This window comes from Chamaea fasciata, unplaced genomic scaffold, assembly GCF_029207755.1.
Source record: "Chamaea fasciata isolate MVZ Bird 193981 ecotype frontalis unplaced genomic scaffold, bChaFas1.0.hap1 SCAF_20, whole genome shotgun sequence".
NCBI lineage: Eukaryota > Metazoa > Chordata > Aves > Passeriformes > Sylviidae > Chamaea > Chamaea fasciata.
The window spans coordinates 2,690,117-2,708,624 of NW_027094105.1; the positions used below are offsets into that span (position 1 = coordinate 2,690,117).

General features: G+C 52.8%; 1 protein-coding gene and 1 long non-coding RNA gene across 5 annotated transcripts; one reads left to right on the forward strand and one right to left on the reverse strand.

Moving 5' to 3' along the window:
* On the forward strand, positions 1-10,242 carry TMEM268 (transmembrane protein 268). 4 transcript variants are annotated; one of them, XM_066200975.1, is made up of 9 exons: positions 150-181; positions 2,045-2,218; positions 2,322-2,431; positions 2,927-3,034; positions 4,087-4,236; positions 5,199-5,309; positions 6,990-7,067; positions 8,033-8,206; positions 9,418-10,242. In XM_066200975.1, the coding sequence occupies exons 3-9, from the start codon at positions 2,357-2,359 to the stop codon at positions 9,589-9,591; spliced, it is 870 nt and encodes a 289-aa protein (XP_066057072.1). In that variant the 5' UTR covers positions 150-181; positions 2,045-2,218; positions 2,322-2,356; the 3' UTR covers positions 9,592-10,242. The 4 variants fall into 4 exon arrangements, with proteins under 4 accessions (XP_066057070.1, XP_066057071.1, XP_066057073.1 ...); XM_066200973.1 differs by lacking the exon at positions 2,045-2,218 and having other exon boundaries at positions 1-181; XM_066200974.1 differs by lacking the exons at positions 150-181; positions 2,045-2,218 and adding an exon at positions 1-118.
* A 39-nt stretch (positions 10,243-10,281) lies between these two features.
* LOC136299406 (uncharacterized) lies at positions 10,282-13,176 on the reverse strand. Its single transcript, XR_010723499.1, has 3 exons — positions 12,978-13,176; positions 12,592-12,693; positions 10,282-10,979 (listed from the first exon to the last, which is right to left on the reverse strand). It is a non-coding gene; the product is annotated as an uncharacterized lncRNA (long non-coding RNA).
* Between the last annotated feature and the right edge of the window lie 5,332 nt (positions 13,177-18,508).

Consider the following 18,508-nt stretch of genomic DNA (forward strand, 5'->3'; position numbering starts at 1 on the left):
AGAGAAATGCTGGATTAGAGAGAGAAATGCTGGATTTCTGACCAGACAACACACAGTCCCTCACGGAGAGGCACCTCCAGCATGGCCCAGAAAAGCCAAACAGGTGGAACTGAGAGAAGTGAGTCCTCCCTGCTGTACTGCAAGAGTGATCTCAAGGAAGGAGCCCTGCAGTGGGTGACAGGTGAGGGAGCAGCTCTTTGGTAACGGGAGAGGCAGATCTGAGCTCAGTGTCCTAAAATAACCACTGACAGATTTTACCAAAGCTGCTCTTTAACAGCATCTCACTTGTGAAAGCACCAAAACACTGCGGATGCTTCAGCATTTTGGGAAGGGGATGGAGATGCTTTGGGGTTTTTTTTTGTTTGGAATGCTTGATATGCAGGAATGAATGAATCAACCTATTGAAAAGCAGCCCCCTGCAAGTCCTCTCCTCTTGGCCTTTGAAGTTGAGAAATCAAGTTTGGGAAACTTGAGCTGTGCTGGGGGCAGCAGAGGAGGGGGATTGCGCCCCTGTGCTCAGCTCAGACCCCACCTGCAGAGCTGCCCCAGCCCTGGGCCAGCACAGGAGGGACCTGGAGCTGCTGGAGAGATCCAGAGGAGGCCCCAGGGGGATCAGAGGGATGGAGCAGCTCTGCTGGGAGGAAAGGCTGGGAGAGCTGGGAGTGTTCACCTGGAGAGGAGAAGCTTTGGGGTGAGCTCAGTGTGGCCTTGCAGGGCCTGGAGGAGCTGCACAAAAGATGGAGGGAAAGGACACAAGGAATGGCTTCCCACTGCCAAAGGGCAGGGTTAGATGGGATATTGGGAAGGAATTCCTCCCTGTGAGGGTGTTGAGGCCCTGGCACAGGGTGCCCAGAGAAGCTGTGGCTGCCCCTGGGTCCCTGAGAGTGTCCAAGGCCAGGCTGGACGGGGTTTGGATCACCCTGGCAGCAGGCAGAGCCATGGGTGGCTGTTCACTCACACCCTCCTGCAGTGCCCCTTTCTGCTCAAAGTGTCCCCAGGAGCAGCCCAGGGACACCTGGCTGACCCTGGAGCTGCAAAGGGGGAGGAAATTTGGGTGAAACCTTTGAGAGAAGCAGTGTCTCAGCAGAATCAGCCACTTCTTTAGGCTCAAACCCTTCCTCTCACCATAGCACAGCTTGTGTAAGCTCTAGGTGGGTGCCAGATGGGCTGCCTGGAGACCACAGCTCTCCTGGGCTGCTCCTCAAATCTAGGACAGGCTGTCCTCACACTTTTTAAGCTCCTGACTTGAGTCTCCAGGATACATCTCTGATCCTGAGCTGACACTGGAAGAGCCTCGAGCAGAGCCATGCTCCAGGAATTCCGCTGGAGAGGGAACCTGGCTGCTGCAGGATCTGTGGGTGCCCCAGGGCAGCCCTGCCGCATCCCCAAGCAGTGGGATTACTGGAAAGCACTTGAATTAATTGCTCAAGTTGGTTTTTATGGTGGGGGGGGCAATGGGGGTGTCTCCAAGAGGGAAATGAGCTTTGGCACCACGGAGCAGCCTGAGCCCACTGTCCTTCCAGCCGGGGATTGCTGAGGCAGGACATGGCTGTGCTGCAGCTCAGAGCATCCTGTGACCTCCTGTTATCTCTGACTGCTCACACCTGGGATGGTTTTGGGGTGTCCTCCCCTTCCAGGGGATCTCAGGCTGCTTCCAGAGCTCCTTAGAATGGCCAAGGAGGGGATTGTGGATCGGTTTAAAACACAGCAGGGCGGTTTGTGTTCTCAGCCTCCCCTTTGGCAGGTGTGGGATAAACCCCCCCAGTGCTGCCCCTCACTTGCTTCCCAGGCAAGGAAGGTCCTCACTGGAAAGAGGTTTGTCAGCTGTTTGCAGACTCTGAGGTGATGCTACAGTATTTTAGTGATTAATAATCATTCAGCTTCACATGTGTTACTGTTAACAGTCATTAATTATCCTTGTCATCTGAAATACTCTCAGTTGTTGTACCTGAATTTTTTCCTGATTGCTGTCAGTTCTTAACAAGAGTCATGTGGTTTTTTATCAAGGCGCCCCGTGCGCTTATGCAATGTTTTGTATTTCCAGGAATCAAGCTAAAGCAATCATAAGCACTTGTCCTAACTGTCAGCTCGTGCTACCTCCTGTACCCACGGGAGCAGTGAATCTGAGAGCACTGCAGAGCCTGCAGTTAGAAAAATTACAAAACACCCATCTTTCCAAAAACTCAGCAATGTCCACGTATCAGTGACACCTTTCCAGGTGCAATCTCTGCCTCCTTGCCTACAGGAGGAACAGCAAAACATGCATGTCAGCATTTTCTGCAGGCATTTCCTTCCCTCACGGCTCCTCTGGGCTCTTGCAGAACCCCCCCAGGGCCGGGTGCTGCTGGTGCTCAGCATGGACAACACCTGCCCCACCTCCTCCTTCGACATGGACCTTTGTGCCAGGAAACTGCAGTCCCTCGGGGTCCAGGTGAGCTCCCCTGGGAGGTAATTCCAGCTGGATTTGTGACATTTGCATGGACACCCACGTCCCAGATGACTTTGGGGTTTTTTTTTTGCTTTGAGAGTCGCCTGTTTCAGCCCAGCTTCAGTCTGTTCCCCGTGGGCTGGAAGTCAACTGGGATGAACTTGGCTTGAAAGTCTTTGAAGATAGTTTGGAGTGAAATTTGCTTCAAATTCACTCTGACAGAGCAGAACATGCCAGGGACATCTGCCTTGTCTTGTCCTTCATCACAAAAAGGTGTTTTTCTCCCTTGAGACTTCCCCAGGCAGGTTTTACTCACTGCAGCTGGGGCAGGAACTCAAGTTTGGGGTGTGTGGCAGCTCTGTGGATGGGATGGAGATGCTCGCTGTGGGAGACAGCTCTGGGACACAGGTTTAGGTTGCAGTGCCCCACGAAGTTTGCCCATTGGACATTGGAGCCCAAACTGGAGGGTGGCTCTGGTTGTGTGTTTGCTCCCGGCAGGTGCCGATGGATCCGTGGAAAAGGCTGATCCAGGAGGGAATCCTGAGGCCTGAAGTCAGGAGGTTCCTCTTCTACAGCTCCAGAGGCTTCCAGATTGCCATGGCTGTGGTGAGGGCACCGGGGGTCCTGTGCCCAGGGGTTTGGCTGGGCAGTAAATCCCGGTTCTAACACATTCCTGCTGCCTTCCCCTGGCAATCCCAGCTCACAGAATTCCTGCAGGTGGAGGGCAGGGCCCTCTGTCCACCCCCTTGCTGGCAGTCCCACCTGAGCAAGCTGCCCATGGCTGGGTGAGCAGCACATGCTGAGCTGACTGCACCTGCAACAGGCTGGGTTTATAACTTGATTTTAAACATCTGAAGACATTCTGGTCCTGATGTTAATTTAGACCAGCAAATCAGTCAACTTTTGGTCTTGTTTGTCTTGTGGTGAAAGAAACTCCTCCAGAGAGCCAACCACGAGCATCTGCTGTGAGCCTGGTGCTTTGCAGTGTGCTGAGGGTGTGATCCAAATCTTTAGTTGTTTTTTTTTTTCTTTTTTTTCTTATCCTCTCTTTCACTGATCCTGGAGGAATTGGTGCTCAGTGTTTTGAGGGGTTTGGTGCCTGTTTAGTGCACCTGAGTTTTGTCATAAGATGATGCTGTGCCCTACATGTCACACCTGCTCCTCTCAGTGCAATCTCCTGCCCAAACCCATGCTCTGTGAGGTCAAGGAATCCAGTTTTCCCTGACTTTAACCCAGTCCTTGAGCCCTGTGTCTGTGCCCACAGTCACTGTAATGGAGTGGTCTCTGCAGCACCTTGAAATAGGAACTTTCTAAATCCAGGGACTCAGAGAATTATTATCAATATGCCTCAGTGAGTGCATTTCTTATCTAAATGGAAGAACTCTGTTGAAATCCTTCCTAGGGATGAATCATCATTAATAATTCACTCTTTGTCTTTGGTGAGTGTTAATTTTTTTAAAAATAAACTAGGGCTCACTCAGCCCTTCCACTCCTTTCTTTCCTCTATTTATTATTGGAAAGAAGTTTTGTCCTTTCTCACCCTGTGAAAAATCCCGTGGGACTTAATCTATAAGGGAGAAAGGACTGTTATTTTCTTCTTCCTGTGACTTTTCTCCCTTTCATGGGTCTGTGATTCTCACCAGCCTATTTTTTCCCAGGTTTTCTACATCTCTCTCTGGACAACCCTTTACTCCACTCTCCAGCTGTGTTCCCTGGGACACTCCTGGGGGGCCGGTGTGCTGGTGACACTGGTGGCCCTGGCTCTCACTGTCCTGGTCATCCTGGTCATGGATTGTCAGCAGAGGAGGGTGAGAGGAGGCTCCTGGAGTGGGAATGTGGAGAGGGGGGGGCAGGACTCCTCCTGCTGGGGCATTGCCCAGCTGCAGGCAAAGAATGCAACGATCCAAGGAGGAGGGAGTATTTTCACAGCACTCAGGGAAAACAAGGGATGTTCTGCAGCCAAGGGAGGGGATGGAATGCTTGAAATGGAAACGTTGGAGCTGCTCAGGCTGGCTCAGATCTTCTGGAGATCAGAGGATTAGAGGATCCCAGTCTAGTTTGGGTTAAAAGGGACCTTGAAGCTCATCCCATCCCACCCCTGCCATGGCAGGGACACCTCCCACTGTTCCAGGTTGCTCCAAGCCCTGTCCCAGCCTGGCCTTAGACACTGCCAGGGATCCAGGGGCAGCCACAGCTGCTCTGGGCACCCTGTGCCAGGGCCTGCCCACCCTCCCAGGGAACAATTCCTGCCCACTCTCCCATCCATCCCTGCCCTCTGGCAGTGGGAAGCCATTCCCTGTGTCCTGTCCCTCCATCCCTTGTCCCCAGTCTCTCTCCAGCTCTCCTGGAGCCTCTTTGAGCACTGAGAGGCCACAACAAGGTCACCCTGCAGACCAACCCTTGCAGAGTGTGGATTGGGCTCCCACAGCAGCTCTGGCTCCTGCCCTGCTCCTGATGATTCCTCCTTGCACGCTCTGCTGCCTCTGGCATCACTGGCACCGTTTCTTTGGCTGAAGAATAATATTGGAAAGTCTTGATTCACAATTCAGAGGGGGATTTGGAACAAGTGATTCTTCCAAGAGAAAACCAGGCAAATGTGGGGGTTTACAGAGGTTCAGGAGAGGAGGTTGCTGGGGGTTGGAAGGTAGAACATGATACTGGAAATCAATTCCACTGATTTCCTTTCAAAGCTGCAGTATTTGGGATTATCCAGCTACACTTTGTAGACTTTTGCTGTGGATTGTGCCATTTTCCCTTGCATTTTTAACAGCTAAACGTGAACACAGACGTGAGGCTGGCAGCTGTCAATGAAATCTTTATCAAACACAGCATAATCCTGGGGATTACAGATGTCCTGGACGGGCCACACAACATCCTACAAGTATCCTTTCTGCTGGGAATTGGTCAGAGCCCTCCTGGATAAATGCCTCCTGCTGGAGGGATTTACTGATGATGTGATCCAGAGGGATCCCAGGATCTGGTTTGTCTCCTATGGGATGGTGTCACACTGATTATTCTGCCTACAGGCAGAGTGATAGCAAAGTTCTCATGGCAAAAAAACCCCCCAAAAAACAAAAAAAAAACAACCAAACCAAAACCCACTAAAAAACAACAGAGAGAAAAACAAAAAGTCCCCCAAAACCTCTAACATGGAGAAAAACAAAATTCCCATCCCTGGGCTGATTTGCTGCTTTTCAGAGATGATTCTTCTGGACTAGACAGGGATTTTAGGGGAATGAAGAGAGTTTTAAGGCTCCATGAAGGTGTTAAGGGAAGGTGAGAGAGACACAGAGATTGAAATACAAATGGAGAGGGAAGTCAGGGTGAAGCAGGGAAAGGGACAGGGAACACTGCAGGAGGGCAAAGTCATTCAGGAGGATGAGGAGGAAACCCTTAAAAACCTGAATTCCATGTTTGTAAACCCGAATTCCACATTTATAAACTGAATTCCACATTTATTCAGGCCAGCAGGGTCCACCAGAGGACTAATCCAGGGAGCTTTCACCTTGACCTACCTGTCCCCAAACTGCCCGAGAGCAGCAAACAACCCAGGGATTTACAATGGCTCTGTCTGCTCCAATGGCAGCTCCATTGCAACCCTCTGGATTTTACATTTTCCTGCATCCCCATGCTGCTGGCAGCTGCAGCAGCTGCACAAGGACAGAGCTCTGGCTGCCTCAGGGCTGGCAGGACTCACAGCCCCAACACGTTCCCAGCAGTGTCCTCAGAGCTGCACTGAGAATGGGCAATTTTGTTAAAATAAATGGAGTGAATCCCTAGGGACGAAGGCAAGACAGCAGGAAGGGGTTTAGGGCGGGTGAGTCCCCGTGCCCCACAGTTTATTTAGTGTGGGGTCACTGAGGTGTGCGATGGGCAATGACCCTGGGTCAGCCCAGGCTGCAGGAGCTCAGGGAGGAGGACTGCCTGCCCTCTGCTTGCCCATTAGCTTGGAGGTTTTGTTTCCAGGCTTAAAACCAGCCCGGGGCTGTGTTATTTGGGTCCTGGCTGTCCTGAGCACCCCGAGGGCATCACCTGCCTCAGCTCTGCTCCCTGTCAGGCCCACCCCAGCATCCACAGGGATGGGAGGGGGAGGCATGGAGAGATTTATCGGGATACCCAATACCTCTGAGGGTCCAGCCCTTGCAGATTGGCTTAAAATAATCATAGCCAGACTGCTCTTCAGAGCTGTTTTGTAAAGTAAAAGGTTTAGTTTATGAAAAATAACAAATGTTACAGAAAACGAAAGAAAAAGCTCTGGCACCCTGCTAGAAACACTCCAAAAATCCCCTTCGTTCTTTTGTGCTCCTTCTTTAGTGTTTGATGGTTGAGGCAGGCTGTTTGGCCCCTGGCCCAATGAAACCAGAAACAGGCTTTTCTCCAAGCCCAGTCCATGCCTCTGTGCTGGCCCGGAGCCAGTTACAACGAGAAGGGCACAGAACTTTCTAGTTACACTTCCTACAGTGTCTAGAGGTAAACTGAAGCTCTCCTTATACAGAGATGCCCACTCGGGGGTGGGGGAGGCTTTACTGCAGAGATCCCTTCCTTCACCTGCCCCTTCCAGCTGTGCTTTGTGCACTTCAGCCCCGAGCCCTGCCTGCAGGCCCTGAGAGCCCACCTCGCTCACCTGCAGGAGAAACAGGTAAGGGACAGTGGGGACAGCCTGGGGACACGGGCAGGACCTGCCCTGAGCCCCAGATTTGCTGGGATGGAGGTGGGCAAGGACAAACTGAGTGTTTGAGTGCCCTGCTGAGGCTCCCCTATTCACTGGGAGGTGAATAAAGTGCACCTGTCCGTGCCCAGTCCAGCAGGAATTTGTCCAGACCCCATGGAATGTGCGTGTCTGGATAATTAACTGTACGGCTTTAATGATGGGAAGTCATCAGGAATCAAAAGCAGATTTTGGAAGCCCGTGGCACACTTTGAAACAGCTGCCACCTTGAGCTGTCCTCCTGGAATAAGTGGGATAGCCTGGAGGAGCAGGAATTGCTGGATTGAGTTACTTGTAAAAACATTTTGTCCCCTTGGCCTTCCGAAAATGTTTTGCTCTCTGTGGGTGTGTAAATATCCACTGAACTGCCTTTGTGGGATGAGAGGTGAGAGCCCTCTGAAACCTCCAGGCTGCTCATCTCCCTGAAAGCTGCAGCTCAGGGATGAACAGCAATTCCCTGATTGACACAGGTGGGATGACTCTGTTTTTAAAGGCAGGATTCTCCATGCCAGGCTGTGGTTGTGGTGCTGGGAGCAGTCCCTGGCAGCTGAGGGCAGCCAGGCCGTGGGATGGACACCCAGCTCCAAGTGCTGGGCACGGGGCTTGGCATGGGAAATGCCAGGAGTGAAAAACGTGCAGGAGGAAATGATGGTGCCTTTTAAACTCTGTCCTCAGGGCACCACCACTGCTGCCTGGGATAGGAAATCCCTGGAGTTAAATCCATGCAGGAGGAAATGGTGCCTTTTAAACTCTGTCCTCAGGGCACCACCACTGCCTGGGATGGGAAATCCCTGGGGTCAGATCCATGCAGGAGGAAATGGTTCCCTGTAAAGGCTGTGCTCAGGACACCACTGCTGCCTGCCTTTGGAGAGCCCCAAAATCTCCTTCTCTTCCAGGCAGGCTTGAGGCACAGGCTGAACAAGCTCTGTGTGGTTGTTCAGCCTGAACTGGGGAGGGAGGAGGAGGCTCCATGTGAAGAATCTCCTCTTTTATCCAGCGGGGTGACCCCGAGTAAGGATCCTGTGACCTGCAATGAGCTGCTGCACCTCATCCCCGAGGGCCCACCCGAGGTGAGGAGAAATATCCCCCTGACAGAGGCACCAGTTCACCCCCCCCAACATATCTCAGCTCCAAAACTCATCCCAGCCATGGGGAACACCACCTTTTTCTCCATCAGAAACACCTGGAAGTCCACAAACACCTTCTCCAGCCCTGGTGCTGCCGAGCTGTCAAAGCTGTCTGAGCAGCTGGGGATAATCCTTGAGGAATTCATGGATTGGGCTTTTCCTTGCTGCTCCCAAGGGTCCTGTTTGGAAGAAAACCTCTCCCCAGGGGTCTGGTGCCAGGCTGGGGCTGAGCCATGGATGAGCCCAGCCTTTGTCTCCTCCATGGAAAGTGCCTTCAAAGACTTGTGCCACGCTGAGCAACAAATGTGTCCTGATTCCCGCCCAGCACGGAGCTACCAAAGGGATGATTCTGATTTATTTTGCAGTTTTCCTGTCACTGCCCATAAGTGAACTCATTGCAGGTGACATCCCTGCAGATTGAGGCTCTCTGGCTGTGTCTACAGGCTAAAACAAGCCCCAGGAGGCAGGGACAGAGCAGGCAGGTCCCCAGGGCCACCCATGGGCAAGTGGTCATTTGGTGTCACCCCGCTGTGGGGACAGTGTGCCAGCACTGCTGGTCACAGGGGGATTTGGGTCACTTATCTGTGTCATTGGCTGCTGTCCTGCTCCTGTCAGAGTAGGATGATGCCTTGGGAAGGCTGACCTGGAACAGAGACTGGACAGAGCTAAGAGAATAAAGTAGAGATTTATTGAAAGGCCTTTAGGATACACCTTGGGCAGGACAAGAGCCTGGCCAGGGCTACACCCAAGGTGGGCCCAAAATGGTCACAAAATGGTCACAAACTGGCTGACTGGTCACCAGGTCTCACACTTTTATAAGTTTTGGTCCATTTGCATTTTGGGGTTTAATTGTCCAATTCCAGCTCCAGGCTGTGAGGTCCCATCCTTGTTGTTCCTCCCTTCAGCCCACCCTTGTTTGTGCCTTTGGGCTGAAAGTTGTCCTTGGTGTGCAGCAGGAGAAGGATTTGTTTTGTGTCCCTGCTCTGTGCGGAGCTGAGTGACACTGACTGTGAGCTCAGAGTTGCACCCCTGGGCACCACAGAACCTGAAATACATGCAAGCTCAAACTTAAGGCATCAAGGACAGTCCTTGAAGCAGGGAGAAAACGGTGTTCGATGGATGCTCTGCTCTGACACGTCTCTTGCTCCCTCCAGGCCATGGCCCAGCAGCTCCTGGTGATCTTCAGTGGGTGCTACGTGAGGCTCCTGGTGACGGGCCGGCTCCCTGGGGCCGGGGCTGGGGGACACCTGGGGCACAGCAGCGTCCCCTGCCTCTGCCAGTTCATCCAGACCACCGTGCTCCACACCCACCACAGTTGGGCCAGGTGACCAGAGGGGGCTGGAGAACACCAAAATGGGACCGTCCCCACACCCCAGTGTGGAGAAGCTGTGGGGCAGAGAAGGGAGCTGTAATTCCTCATCCTGGATGAACGAGTGGAAATAGGACTCTAATAAAACATGCAAGGAAGCTGCTCACCTTGGAGAGCTGCTGCTCACCTTGGAGAGCTCCTGCCCACCAGCTCAACGTGGAGGAGCTGCCCCAGGGGTCAGAAACAACCCAGGGACAGCCTGGGACTCGTTTGTGTCCAAACCCTCGTGCCACCAACCATCACCCCCTGCCACAACCTCGTAGCAGCAAAGGCCAGAGCACTGCTGGGGGTGGCAGCAGGAGGCTGAGCCCTGCAGCACCAGGAGCTGACATTTGGCTCTTCCCGGGGTGCAGGATCACTCTGCTCCTCCTCCTGTTGTCTCTGTCACCAGGAATGGTGAGACCAGATCCATCTCCTCCTACCTGAGCCTCCAGCACCATCCCTTCAGCAGCAAGCCCCTAACACATCATCCTCTTATCAGTGACCCCTAACACATCATCCTCTTATCAGTGAGCCCCAACAAAGGATCCCCTTATCAGTGACCCCCCACATGATCCCCTCATGCCCCATGTTGCCAGTGCACGATCCCAAGCCCTGCAGTGCCACCAAACTTGTTCCAGAAGGAAAACAACCACAACTCCCAAACAGATGATTCTCATCCACCTTTACTTCCGGTTGAGCTGCCACAGGAGGGGGTCAGGCAGAATTCCCCCCACACGTGTGGGGTTTGGGGTTCTGCTGTCATTGCTCTGTGACAGGGCAGGCTTGGGGACACATCCTGCTGTGGTCCCTGCAGCCTCTGCTCTGGGGGTGCTGCACATCACCTGGGTGCTGCCTGGGCGTGGGGAAAGGCATTCCCACACACCTGAGCTCCAAAACTCCAGCTCGGAACTGATTTTGCCCTCGTGGAAACTGTCTGAATTTGTATCAATATCACTGAGAGCATAATTTGGTTTCACAGTATAAAAACCGATTTTCCTGCTAGGATGCAATGCCTCCTGCTCTTCCCCTGGTATTCCATGGCCCATGGGTGCCAGGATCCTCTGATACACATTGGGAATATTCTTTTTTTTTTCTGCCAACTAGAAAATTCTGGTCATGAGACACTGATCAGGACATTTTCTATCAATGTGCTGCTGTGCTGAGAACAGATACTGCAGGGATTTGCAGGTGTTTTCCAATCCCTGGGACACAGGATTTCCAGCAGAAATCACTGGGAAGAAATCTTGTGGCCTTCATGGGAGGACCACGAGGGCTTTTATCATCAGGACCTGCACTGGATGGGTTTGATGTTGCTGGGGAGTGAGGCTGGTGCTTCAGGATGTGCTGGCAGCTCTAGTTTTACATCTGCAAATGACAAGGATGGGAGAAAAAAAAGAGGGATTCGAGATTAACCAACAGGAAAGGTTCTGGAAGGGACAGTAAGGTCCTCTGGAAACCCCAGCTACCCTGATTGCAATTAACTGCAGAAAGGAGCTGAACAGCTTTGCTCAAAGGAGGACTTTGATTCCTCTCCCTGATACATCCAAGTGTTTGCTCTGATCTTCCTGGAGTCTCTGCAAATTCCTGCCTCCCACTGCAGGATGGGAGCCGCTCCTTCCTTCTGTTTCTCCTTCACACACACTTAACCAAGGCATGAGTGAAGGGAGACATCCCATTTTCCCTTCCCAGTTCAGCATCCAGCTGTTACTTTAGGGGACAGGTGAAATTCTGGGCATTTTTTAGGACCCCCTGTGCACACAATTCCCCATCCTCCCCTCCCACACAGCTCACAGGGGCAGCGGGGAGGGGATGGCTCAGCTCTACACCTTCCCTGGAGTCTCCAAGGACAGCTCCAAGCTCCTGGCAGAGCTTTGTCACCTGAGCAGTGCACCAGGGGATGCTGGAGAATCTTCCCTGCCTTGGTTGGGGCGGGCAGAGGAGCCAGGATGGTCCTTGCTGTCCCCACCGTGCCAAACCGGGGCTCTGATTTATCTGCAAAGTCACTGTGGTTCGAAATGTGCTTTAAATGGGCCAGGGAGGGAAGATTGGGAAGCGAGGACAGGAATCTCTCGCCGCCGGCTCCGTGCATGGGGCTGTATTTTGGTGTTCGGCAGGAGCCTGAACGACAAAGACTGTCCCAGGGACACACAGCTCTGTGGGAGCAGGTGACATCCTCATGTCCCCCTAATCCTACCCCAAAGCACGTCTGTCCCCTTTTCCAAAGGCTGCCATTTGCTCCTCCCCTCTGCCAGGGGCTGGAATGACACCTAACAACAAAACCCAGCGTGGAAAAATAAAGCAGGGGAGAAGAGAAACGTTTGCAGTTTGGTCCTGGGAGCACAGAGGGGGAGTGTGGAGGTGTCCTCCACCCCTGGCTGAGCACAGGTGAGCCCTGGACCCCCTGTCCCAGCAGCTTCGGGATGAGGTGTGTGGATGTCCCTGTCCCCCAGGACCCCGCACTCACCCTGGGGGTGGCTTTGGGATATCCCTGTTCCCAGGACCCCGCACTCACCCTGGGGGTGACTTTGGGATGTCCCTGTCCCCAGGACCCACACTCACTCTGGCGGTGGCTTTGGGATGTCCCTGTCCCCAGGACCCACACTCACTCTGGCGGTGGCTTTGGGATGTCCCTGTCCCCAGGAGCCCACACTCACTCCGCCGGTGGCTTTGGGATGTCCCTGTCCCCAGGACCCTTTGGGATGTCCCTGTCCCCAGGACCCACACTCACTCTGGCGGTGGCTTTGGGATGTCCCTGTCCCCAGGACCCTTTGGGATGTCCCTGTCCCCAGGACCCACACTCACTCTGCCGGTGGCTTTGGGATGTCCCTGTCCCCAGGACCCTTTGGGATGTCCCTGTCCCCAGGACCCACACTCACTCTGCCGGTGGCTTTGGGATGTCCCTGTCCCCAGGACCCTTTGGGATGTCCCTGTCCCCAGGACCCTTTGGGATGTCCCTGTCCCCAGGACCCACACTCACTCTGCCGGTGGCTTTGTGGCGCCGCCTGCGCCGGGCAGGGCGGTGGTTCCCGAGGCTCCCGGCTCCACAGGCTCCTCATCTTCCTGGCCACATAGCGGCAGGCTGCGGGGACAGGGGACACGGGGGACCTTTGCAGCCCTGGGAAACAGCAGCGACCCCAAAGCGGCCTCCCCGGCCAGCCCGGAGCGGGGCTGGCGGGACCCACAGCACGGGGAGCGGCGGGGACGGGATTCACCGGGATAAACGGGACTTGTTTTTGTTCCTGCCCCCCTGGCTCTGTCCCAAACCCCTCCAGCACCGCCCTGGCTCCCCCCACCAGCCGAGGCCGTGAAATACGCAGAGAATTTCCCCTCCAGGCTCTCTCCCCAAACCTGAGCTTTCCTTACCGTGGATTATTAATCAAACCATTTTCCCGTGCACTCCGCAAACCCGTCCTCTGCAGCCGGCCCGGCTCTGCCTCTCTGTGCCCCGGCAGGCTCTGCAGTGTTGGCTCAACAGCTCAGCTCTTTCCTTCCCTGCCTCCCGGAACGCCCGGCCACAGGCGGGGATGCGGCTCAGGCTCCGGGATCGCTGCCCGGGGATGATCCCGGCCCCGCCCGGGGAGGAGAAAACTCTCCGTGCTGCTTCAGGGCAGCTGCTCCCAGGTCTGAGCGGGGGAGAATGAAAGGAAAGGGGACCTGGCCTTGGGTTGCTGATTGTGAAAAAAGAGGTTCACTTTCTTGGTGAAATTTAAGAAGTTTAATAAAAAGCTAATAGGAGACAGAGATAATAAAGCAAAAGGTTAACGGCCGGGCGCTTGGCACTTAGCCAAGAGCACCGCTACTATCTTCAGAGACATCCCTGAAACACTTCTTCTGTTACATCGGCCTGCATGGATTGATAGGGGGGAGTTTTCTCCTTTTCAATTTCATCTTGTCAATCCCTCCCCGGTGCTCTCAGACAAAAAAAAAAAAAAATAAATGGGGGTTGTGAGGACAAAATAAGTTTAAATTGAGGGAAGAAACTCTTCTCCTGTTACTGCCAGTTTGTAGGAGGTGTTTGGCACTCCGAGGGCAGCCAGGGTTCCAACTTGTGGCTGCTTGGATCTGGGAGAAGTCCCGATCCATTTGTTATTCTAGCTGGCAGAAGCCCAGTGCCAGGCATGGGACCTTAGACATGAATTGTGGTCCTTTTCTGTGGGAAACTAAACCTACCACCCAGGTTCCTGATGTCAGTTTGTAGGACAAACGCTCCAGGCCCTTTCTCAGCTCCAGGAGCTCCTGTCCCTGCTGTGCTGAAGAGCCCAAGTGGATTTGGCACTCCAGATGTGGCCTCTGTTGAAACCTCTAAGATCTGTAGGTGCTAAAAGAAGTCAAGAAAAAACCCCAAACCCTGAGCAAGACCCTCTAGACCTCCCCCCTGGACCTCAACCCTCCAGTCCCTCTGGAGGACCCTTAATTCCCGTTCCCAGAGGGGTTGGCACAGCCTGTTCTGAAGCAGACAGTGAGGGTGCCTGGAGGAGCACGGCGCTCCTCTGAGGTTTGGCTTCCCCAGGCTCCACGCCCCGTGTGTGGGTGTTCTCCTCCGGGTGTGCAGGCACATCCCTCTAGATGGTGCTAAGATAAAGAGAAAAGATGGGTGGTGAGAGAACTGGGAGGACAGGCTGCCCCTCGGGGCACTGCCCCAGGTCTCCTGGGTGAGGAGATCCTCTCCCTCTCCGTTTTCAGCCACTCCTGCAGGTGCTCCTTGTGTCTGTTGGCAGCAAACACACCCCGGATTCTTCTTCCACTTCCAGTTTCCCTTGCTGCTGTGTGAGACTCCACGAACCCATCGTGACTTTAATCAGTGCATCTGCTCCTCTCCGTGCACGAGACCAGACAAGTGGCTTCTCAATGGCAAAAATCCATCTTGGCTCTTTTTCCCACTTCAACCAGTTTTTACTGAGCAGCACAACTCATCAGCTGAGTCCTCTTCTACCTCATGCATCGTTAACCAGGATCCTAACCAAATTCAAGCATAGATAATGGATGATTTATTGATGTGGGCAAGCAAGAGAGAATCCAGCCTGGCTGCTGGAGAGGATTAGTGTGACGGGAAGTCTTTTAGAGCCACAGCTGAGCAGATTTCACTTTGGAGTCCCACACGGGCAATAAACGAGCTGTTGAAAGGGATCTGCTGTTAGGAGAGACTTTAAAAAGCAATAGCCCTGTTCAGGTGTGTTTTTTTTTCCCCATTAAGTATAAAAAAGGGGAGAATGACTCTGTGAAGCTCTGAAGCAGAGGGAGCTGCTTTCCTGCACCCTGATGGCTGTGGGAATGGCTGTGGCAGGAATCTCCTTGGCACCAGCAGGAACTGAGGAGTCTCCAGGTGTGTGACCACAGCCTCTACGTGGGTTTTGGTGTCAGTCCTGTTGCTGTGCACCCAGCCCTGGCAGCTGCCCTGCTCTCCCCACCGCCCTCACTCACACAGGCTGTGACACGTTTTAATTCCTCCCCCATCTAGATTGGTTGGCCTGAGCTTTTGTTTCTACTGATGCAGTGGAGAAAGATTCCTTTCGCCAAGTTTTCTTTCCAAGAATGGCTCAACTCCATTTGTGATGAACCCATGAACTGGATTAAGAGCTCAGGGAGGGATTTTCCAGCATTTGAAACCCATAATCTGGGCTGGATTTTCAGAACAGCTCAGTTCTCTTGTAAGCAGCAAATTACAGCCAGAAGCGCTCAGCGCTTTGTGGTTTGTGTTGGGCTGCTCGAGGCTGTGGTTTCTGTGGAGCAGCACCCAGAGCTCCAGGATATTGGAAAAAGCAAGGCAGTTCTCCCCGTGCTGATGTCAAAGCAGAATTTTACTGACAAAGAGACTCCCAAGCCTCTTGATCCTACTCCAGATGTGCAAAAAACTGTAAAAAAAAGTCTTCACATTAATCCATGGACTGCAAACAACCTGTCATCCATTCCAATTCCTGCTGCCCATGAGCACAGAATGTCACCTGAAGTCGGGACCCCATCTCCAGCCACCAACCAGCCTGTGCCACTTCAGACCCTCTCCATGACCTGTGGGTTCTGCAGCGGCCTGAATTAATCCAGAGCTGTTCCAAGGAGTGTCATGGAGCTAAATCATGAACTTGCAGTTTTAGGTTGGAAGGATCCTCTAAAGATCACCCAATGCCACCCCTGACATGGGCAGGGACACCTCCCACTGTCCCAGGCTGCTCCAACCCCAATGTCCAGCCTGGCCTTGGACACTGCCAGGGATCCAGGGGCAGCCACAGCCCCTCTGGATAAACTGTGCCAGGGCCTCCCCACCCTCACGGGGAAAAATTTCTTCCTAAAATCCAACCTAGCCCTGCTCTCTCTCATTTTAAAACCATTTTCCCTTGTCCCATCACTCCAGACCCCTGCCCACAGCCCCTCTCTAGCTCCCTCAGAGCTCCTTTAAGAGAAATGCCCCAAATTTTCCCAGTTTGTTGGTGGATTTTACCCTCGGCACTGCCACACCTGCCCTTCTCCCAGAACTCCAGCCCATCTCTGTGCTGACACATTTCACAGAAGGGAATAAACCAGGGGAGGTGCACTTAGGGATCTGATCCTTGTCCCCACAGGGCTCCCTGCAGAGGCCTGGCACGAGGGGACAGAGGGGTCTCAGTGCCCAGGAGACCTTTGCAGTGGTGATCCATGGCTGTGGATGACAAGAGATGGAAAAGGATTTATTTTTGAGCCAAAGCTAGCACTGTGCTTGTCTGGATTTTCTGTTCTTAGCATGGACAGTGGGGAATTTCTGTTGGATTAAACATTCCTCAGCTGGCTGTGCCTCTTGTCACCTTGGTGGCCTCTTTGTGCCACCAGCCCAGCCCGGCTCTTCGTCTCCAGTCACTGCAAGCAGGATATTTCTGACGAATCCATCCCAACATTCACAAATCTGAGAAGAGATGCAAGTGACTCCAAGGTTTGTATGGCAAAATCCCCAAAATCCTTCCCCTGTGCCTTCCCCAGCCCTCAGCAAGGTGACATCCTTGCTCAGAGGGAAGAGAGACACCGACCCAGCTCAGAGCACACATGGAAATGCCCAGCCCAGGGAGGTTTCAGGAGCAGGGCCCTGGGGTGAGCCCGTAGGTTGGTTTGTCCCCTGTGGGGACAGGCAGGTGGTGGCAGTGATGCCAGCTGGGTTTGGCACATCTCCAGGCACCAGGGCCAAGGCAGGAGCTCCCTTGGGACATATTCCATCCCTGCTGCTTGGCAATCATTCTGGTGGCACGTGAGCCACCGCCCTGCCTTGCCATCCCTGGCAGGGCCCCTCCAGCAGTGACTGGCACCCTTGGAAGGAAGGGAATTTTGGGATAATTCCCCTGCACAACACTGGGTAGAGATTCCAGTGCCCTGCAGCTCCTCTGGAGGGACACAATGAGGGAAAAACAGCTCAGAGCTTCAAGGACTTGTGTGTGTGCTCTTCAGCAGTCTGAGCCATGTAGGGTGGCCACGAAAACCCAGAAACACAGGCCTACGTGGACAACGGTGCCCCAAACCCTGATAAATTGGGATATTTCACCTTCCTTCTTGTCCCCACAGCCAGATGGGTGTCAGAAAGAACTTTATGTGGTACGGTTTAGTCATGAGAAAGGTCCCTTGCCATTGCATCACCCGAGGGCTCGTGTACAGAGTGTTCTGTTTTTTGGATGTTCCTGACCATCCCTGCCCCACTTCCCTCAGGGTGACCGGCTCGGCACTGCCCGTCCTCTGAGCCCTCTCCCACTGTCTGCAAGGAGGTTTTGGGGTGGCTGGTAACCCTTGGAGTCTTTCACCCTTTAAATGCCAGAGTATTCAACACCAGAGTATCTGATGCTTTTAAAAATAATTAAATAACTTATTACAGACTGTCTTTTTTCTTAAAATTTATTTCTACTTTGTTGTTGGGCACATGGGGAGAATGAAGCATGGGGTTTTTTCCTCTGAAAACTGAAACAAGAAGAGTGTTTAATAGTGTCACTTTCCCCGTGTTTCCTTTCCTTCTCTTAGTTCAGATGAATGCAGAACCCCTTTTCTTCTCTCGTAACCCTTTTATCTACATCTCATTGTTACATCTTAACATTTATCACTAAATCCTCGTGCCACTCTCGGGTGGTATTTACCCTGACATCCTCATTTCTGGGTGTTGTAATTCTCATTCTGATTTTCTGAATGTCATCTTTTGCCGCTGCTGGTCCTTCCTAACCTAACACTTTCTATTTTTCTGAATGGGGAGGTTTTGCTACTGAGCCTTTCTTTTCTTTTACAAGCTGCCCACTCTTCTGCTTCTCTCCGATTGCTTTCTGGTTTCAGGTTTCAGTCCGTTCACGTTATAAACAGAAACTAAAACTGACTGTTCACATGATCTGAAACAACAGAAAAGCCCGAATTTGCCTTGTCTGTAAAAGCTGTGGTTGTGTTTTTCACTCTGTGTGGGCCCCTGTGCAACACCAGCAGTACAAGTACCCAGACTGGGTTTACTGGGACATGGGACAGCGAGGCAGCTGGCAAGAAATGCCCTCTGGCTTAGGCTGTTCTGTTTAAATAGTTATTAATTAATGAAATAATGTTTAATTCCTCCTCCTCACCTCAGTGAAACCATTGCTTTGGGATTAGTTTGGGACGTGGTTAATCAGGGACTGGGGAAATTTTAAGATTTGAGCCCAGCATGTCTGGAGCCACAGGGAAATCTGTGCTAATGGATTTATTAGGGGCAGGACGGAGCAGGGCTGTGCTTGGCTGCTTTAATTGTGCTTGGCTACCTTTAAATCAGGAAATAAGGTCTCCTTATTTCTAAAAAGTGAATATTGCTTGGTGTTCCCCATGTTTTGGGCATAGCTCGAGGATTGATGGATCAGCTCCAGGGTGTGTTTTATTTAAAGCTCTTCCTCATGGTGGGAGATTTCTAGAAAGCCTCAAAAATCATTTCTTGAAGGAGA

What these genes read in the sequence shown, in the direction of transcription:
- TMEM268 (XM_066200973.1), top strand. Translation starts at nt 82, where the DNA reads ATGGCCCAGAAAAGCCAAACAGGTGGAACTGAGAGAAGTGAGTCCTCC. An exon ending in AGCCCTGCAGTGGGTGACAG is followed by an intron (nt 182 to 2,321) that starts GTGAGGGAGCAG and finishes GGGCTCTTGCAG; the next exon opens with AACCCCCCCAGGGCCGGGTG. An exon ending in TCCCCGAGGGCCCACCCGAG is followed by an intron (nt 8,207 to 9,417) that starts GTGAGGAGAAAT and finishes TGCTCCCTCCAG; the next exon opens with GCCATGGCCCAGCAGCTCCT.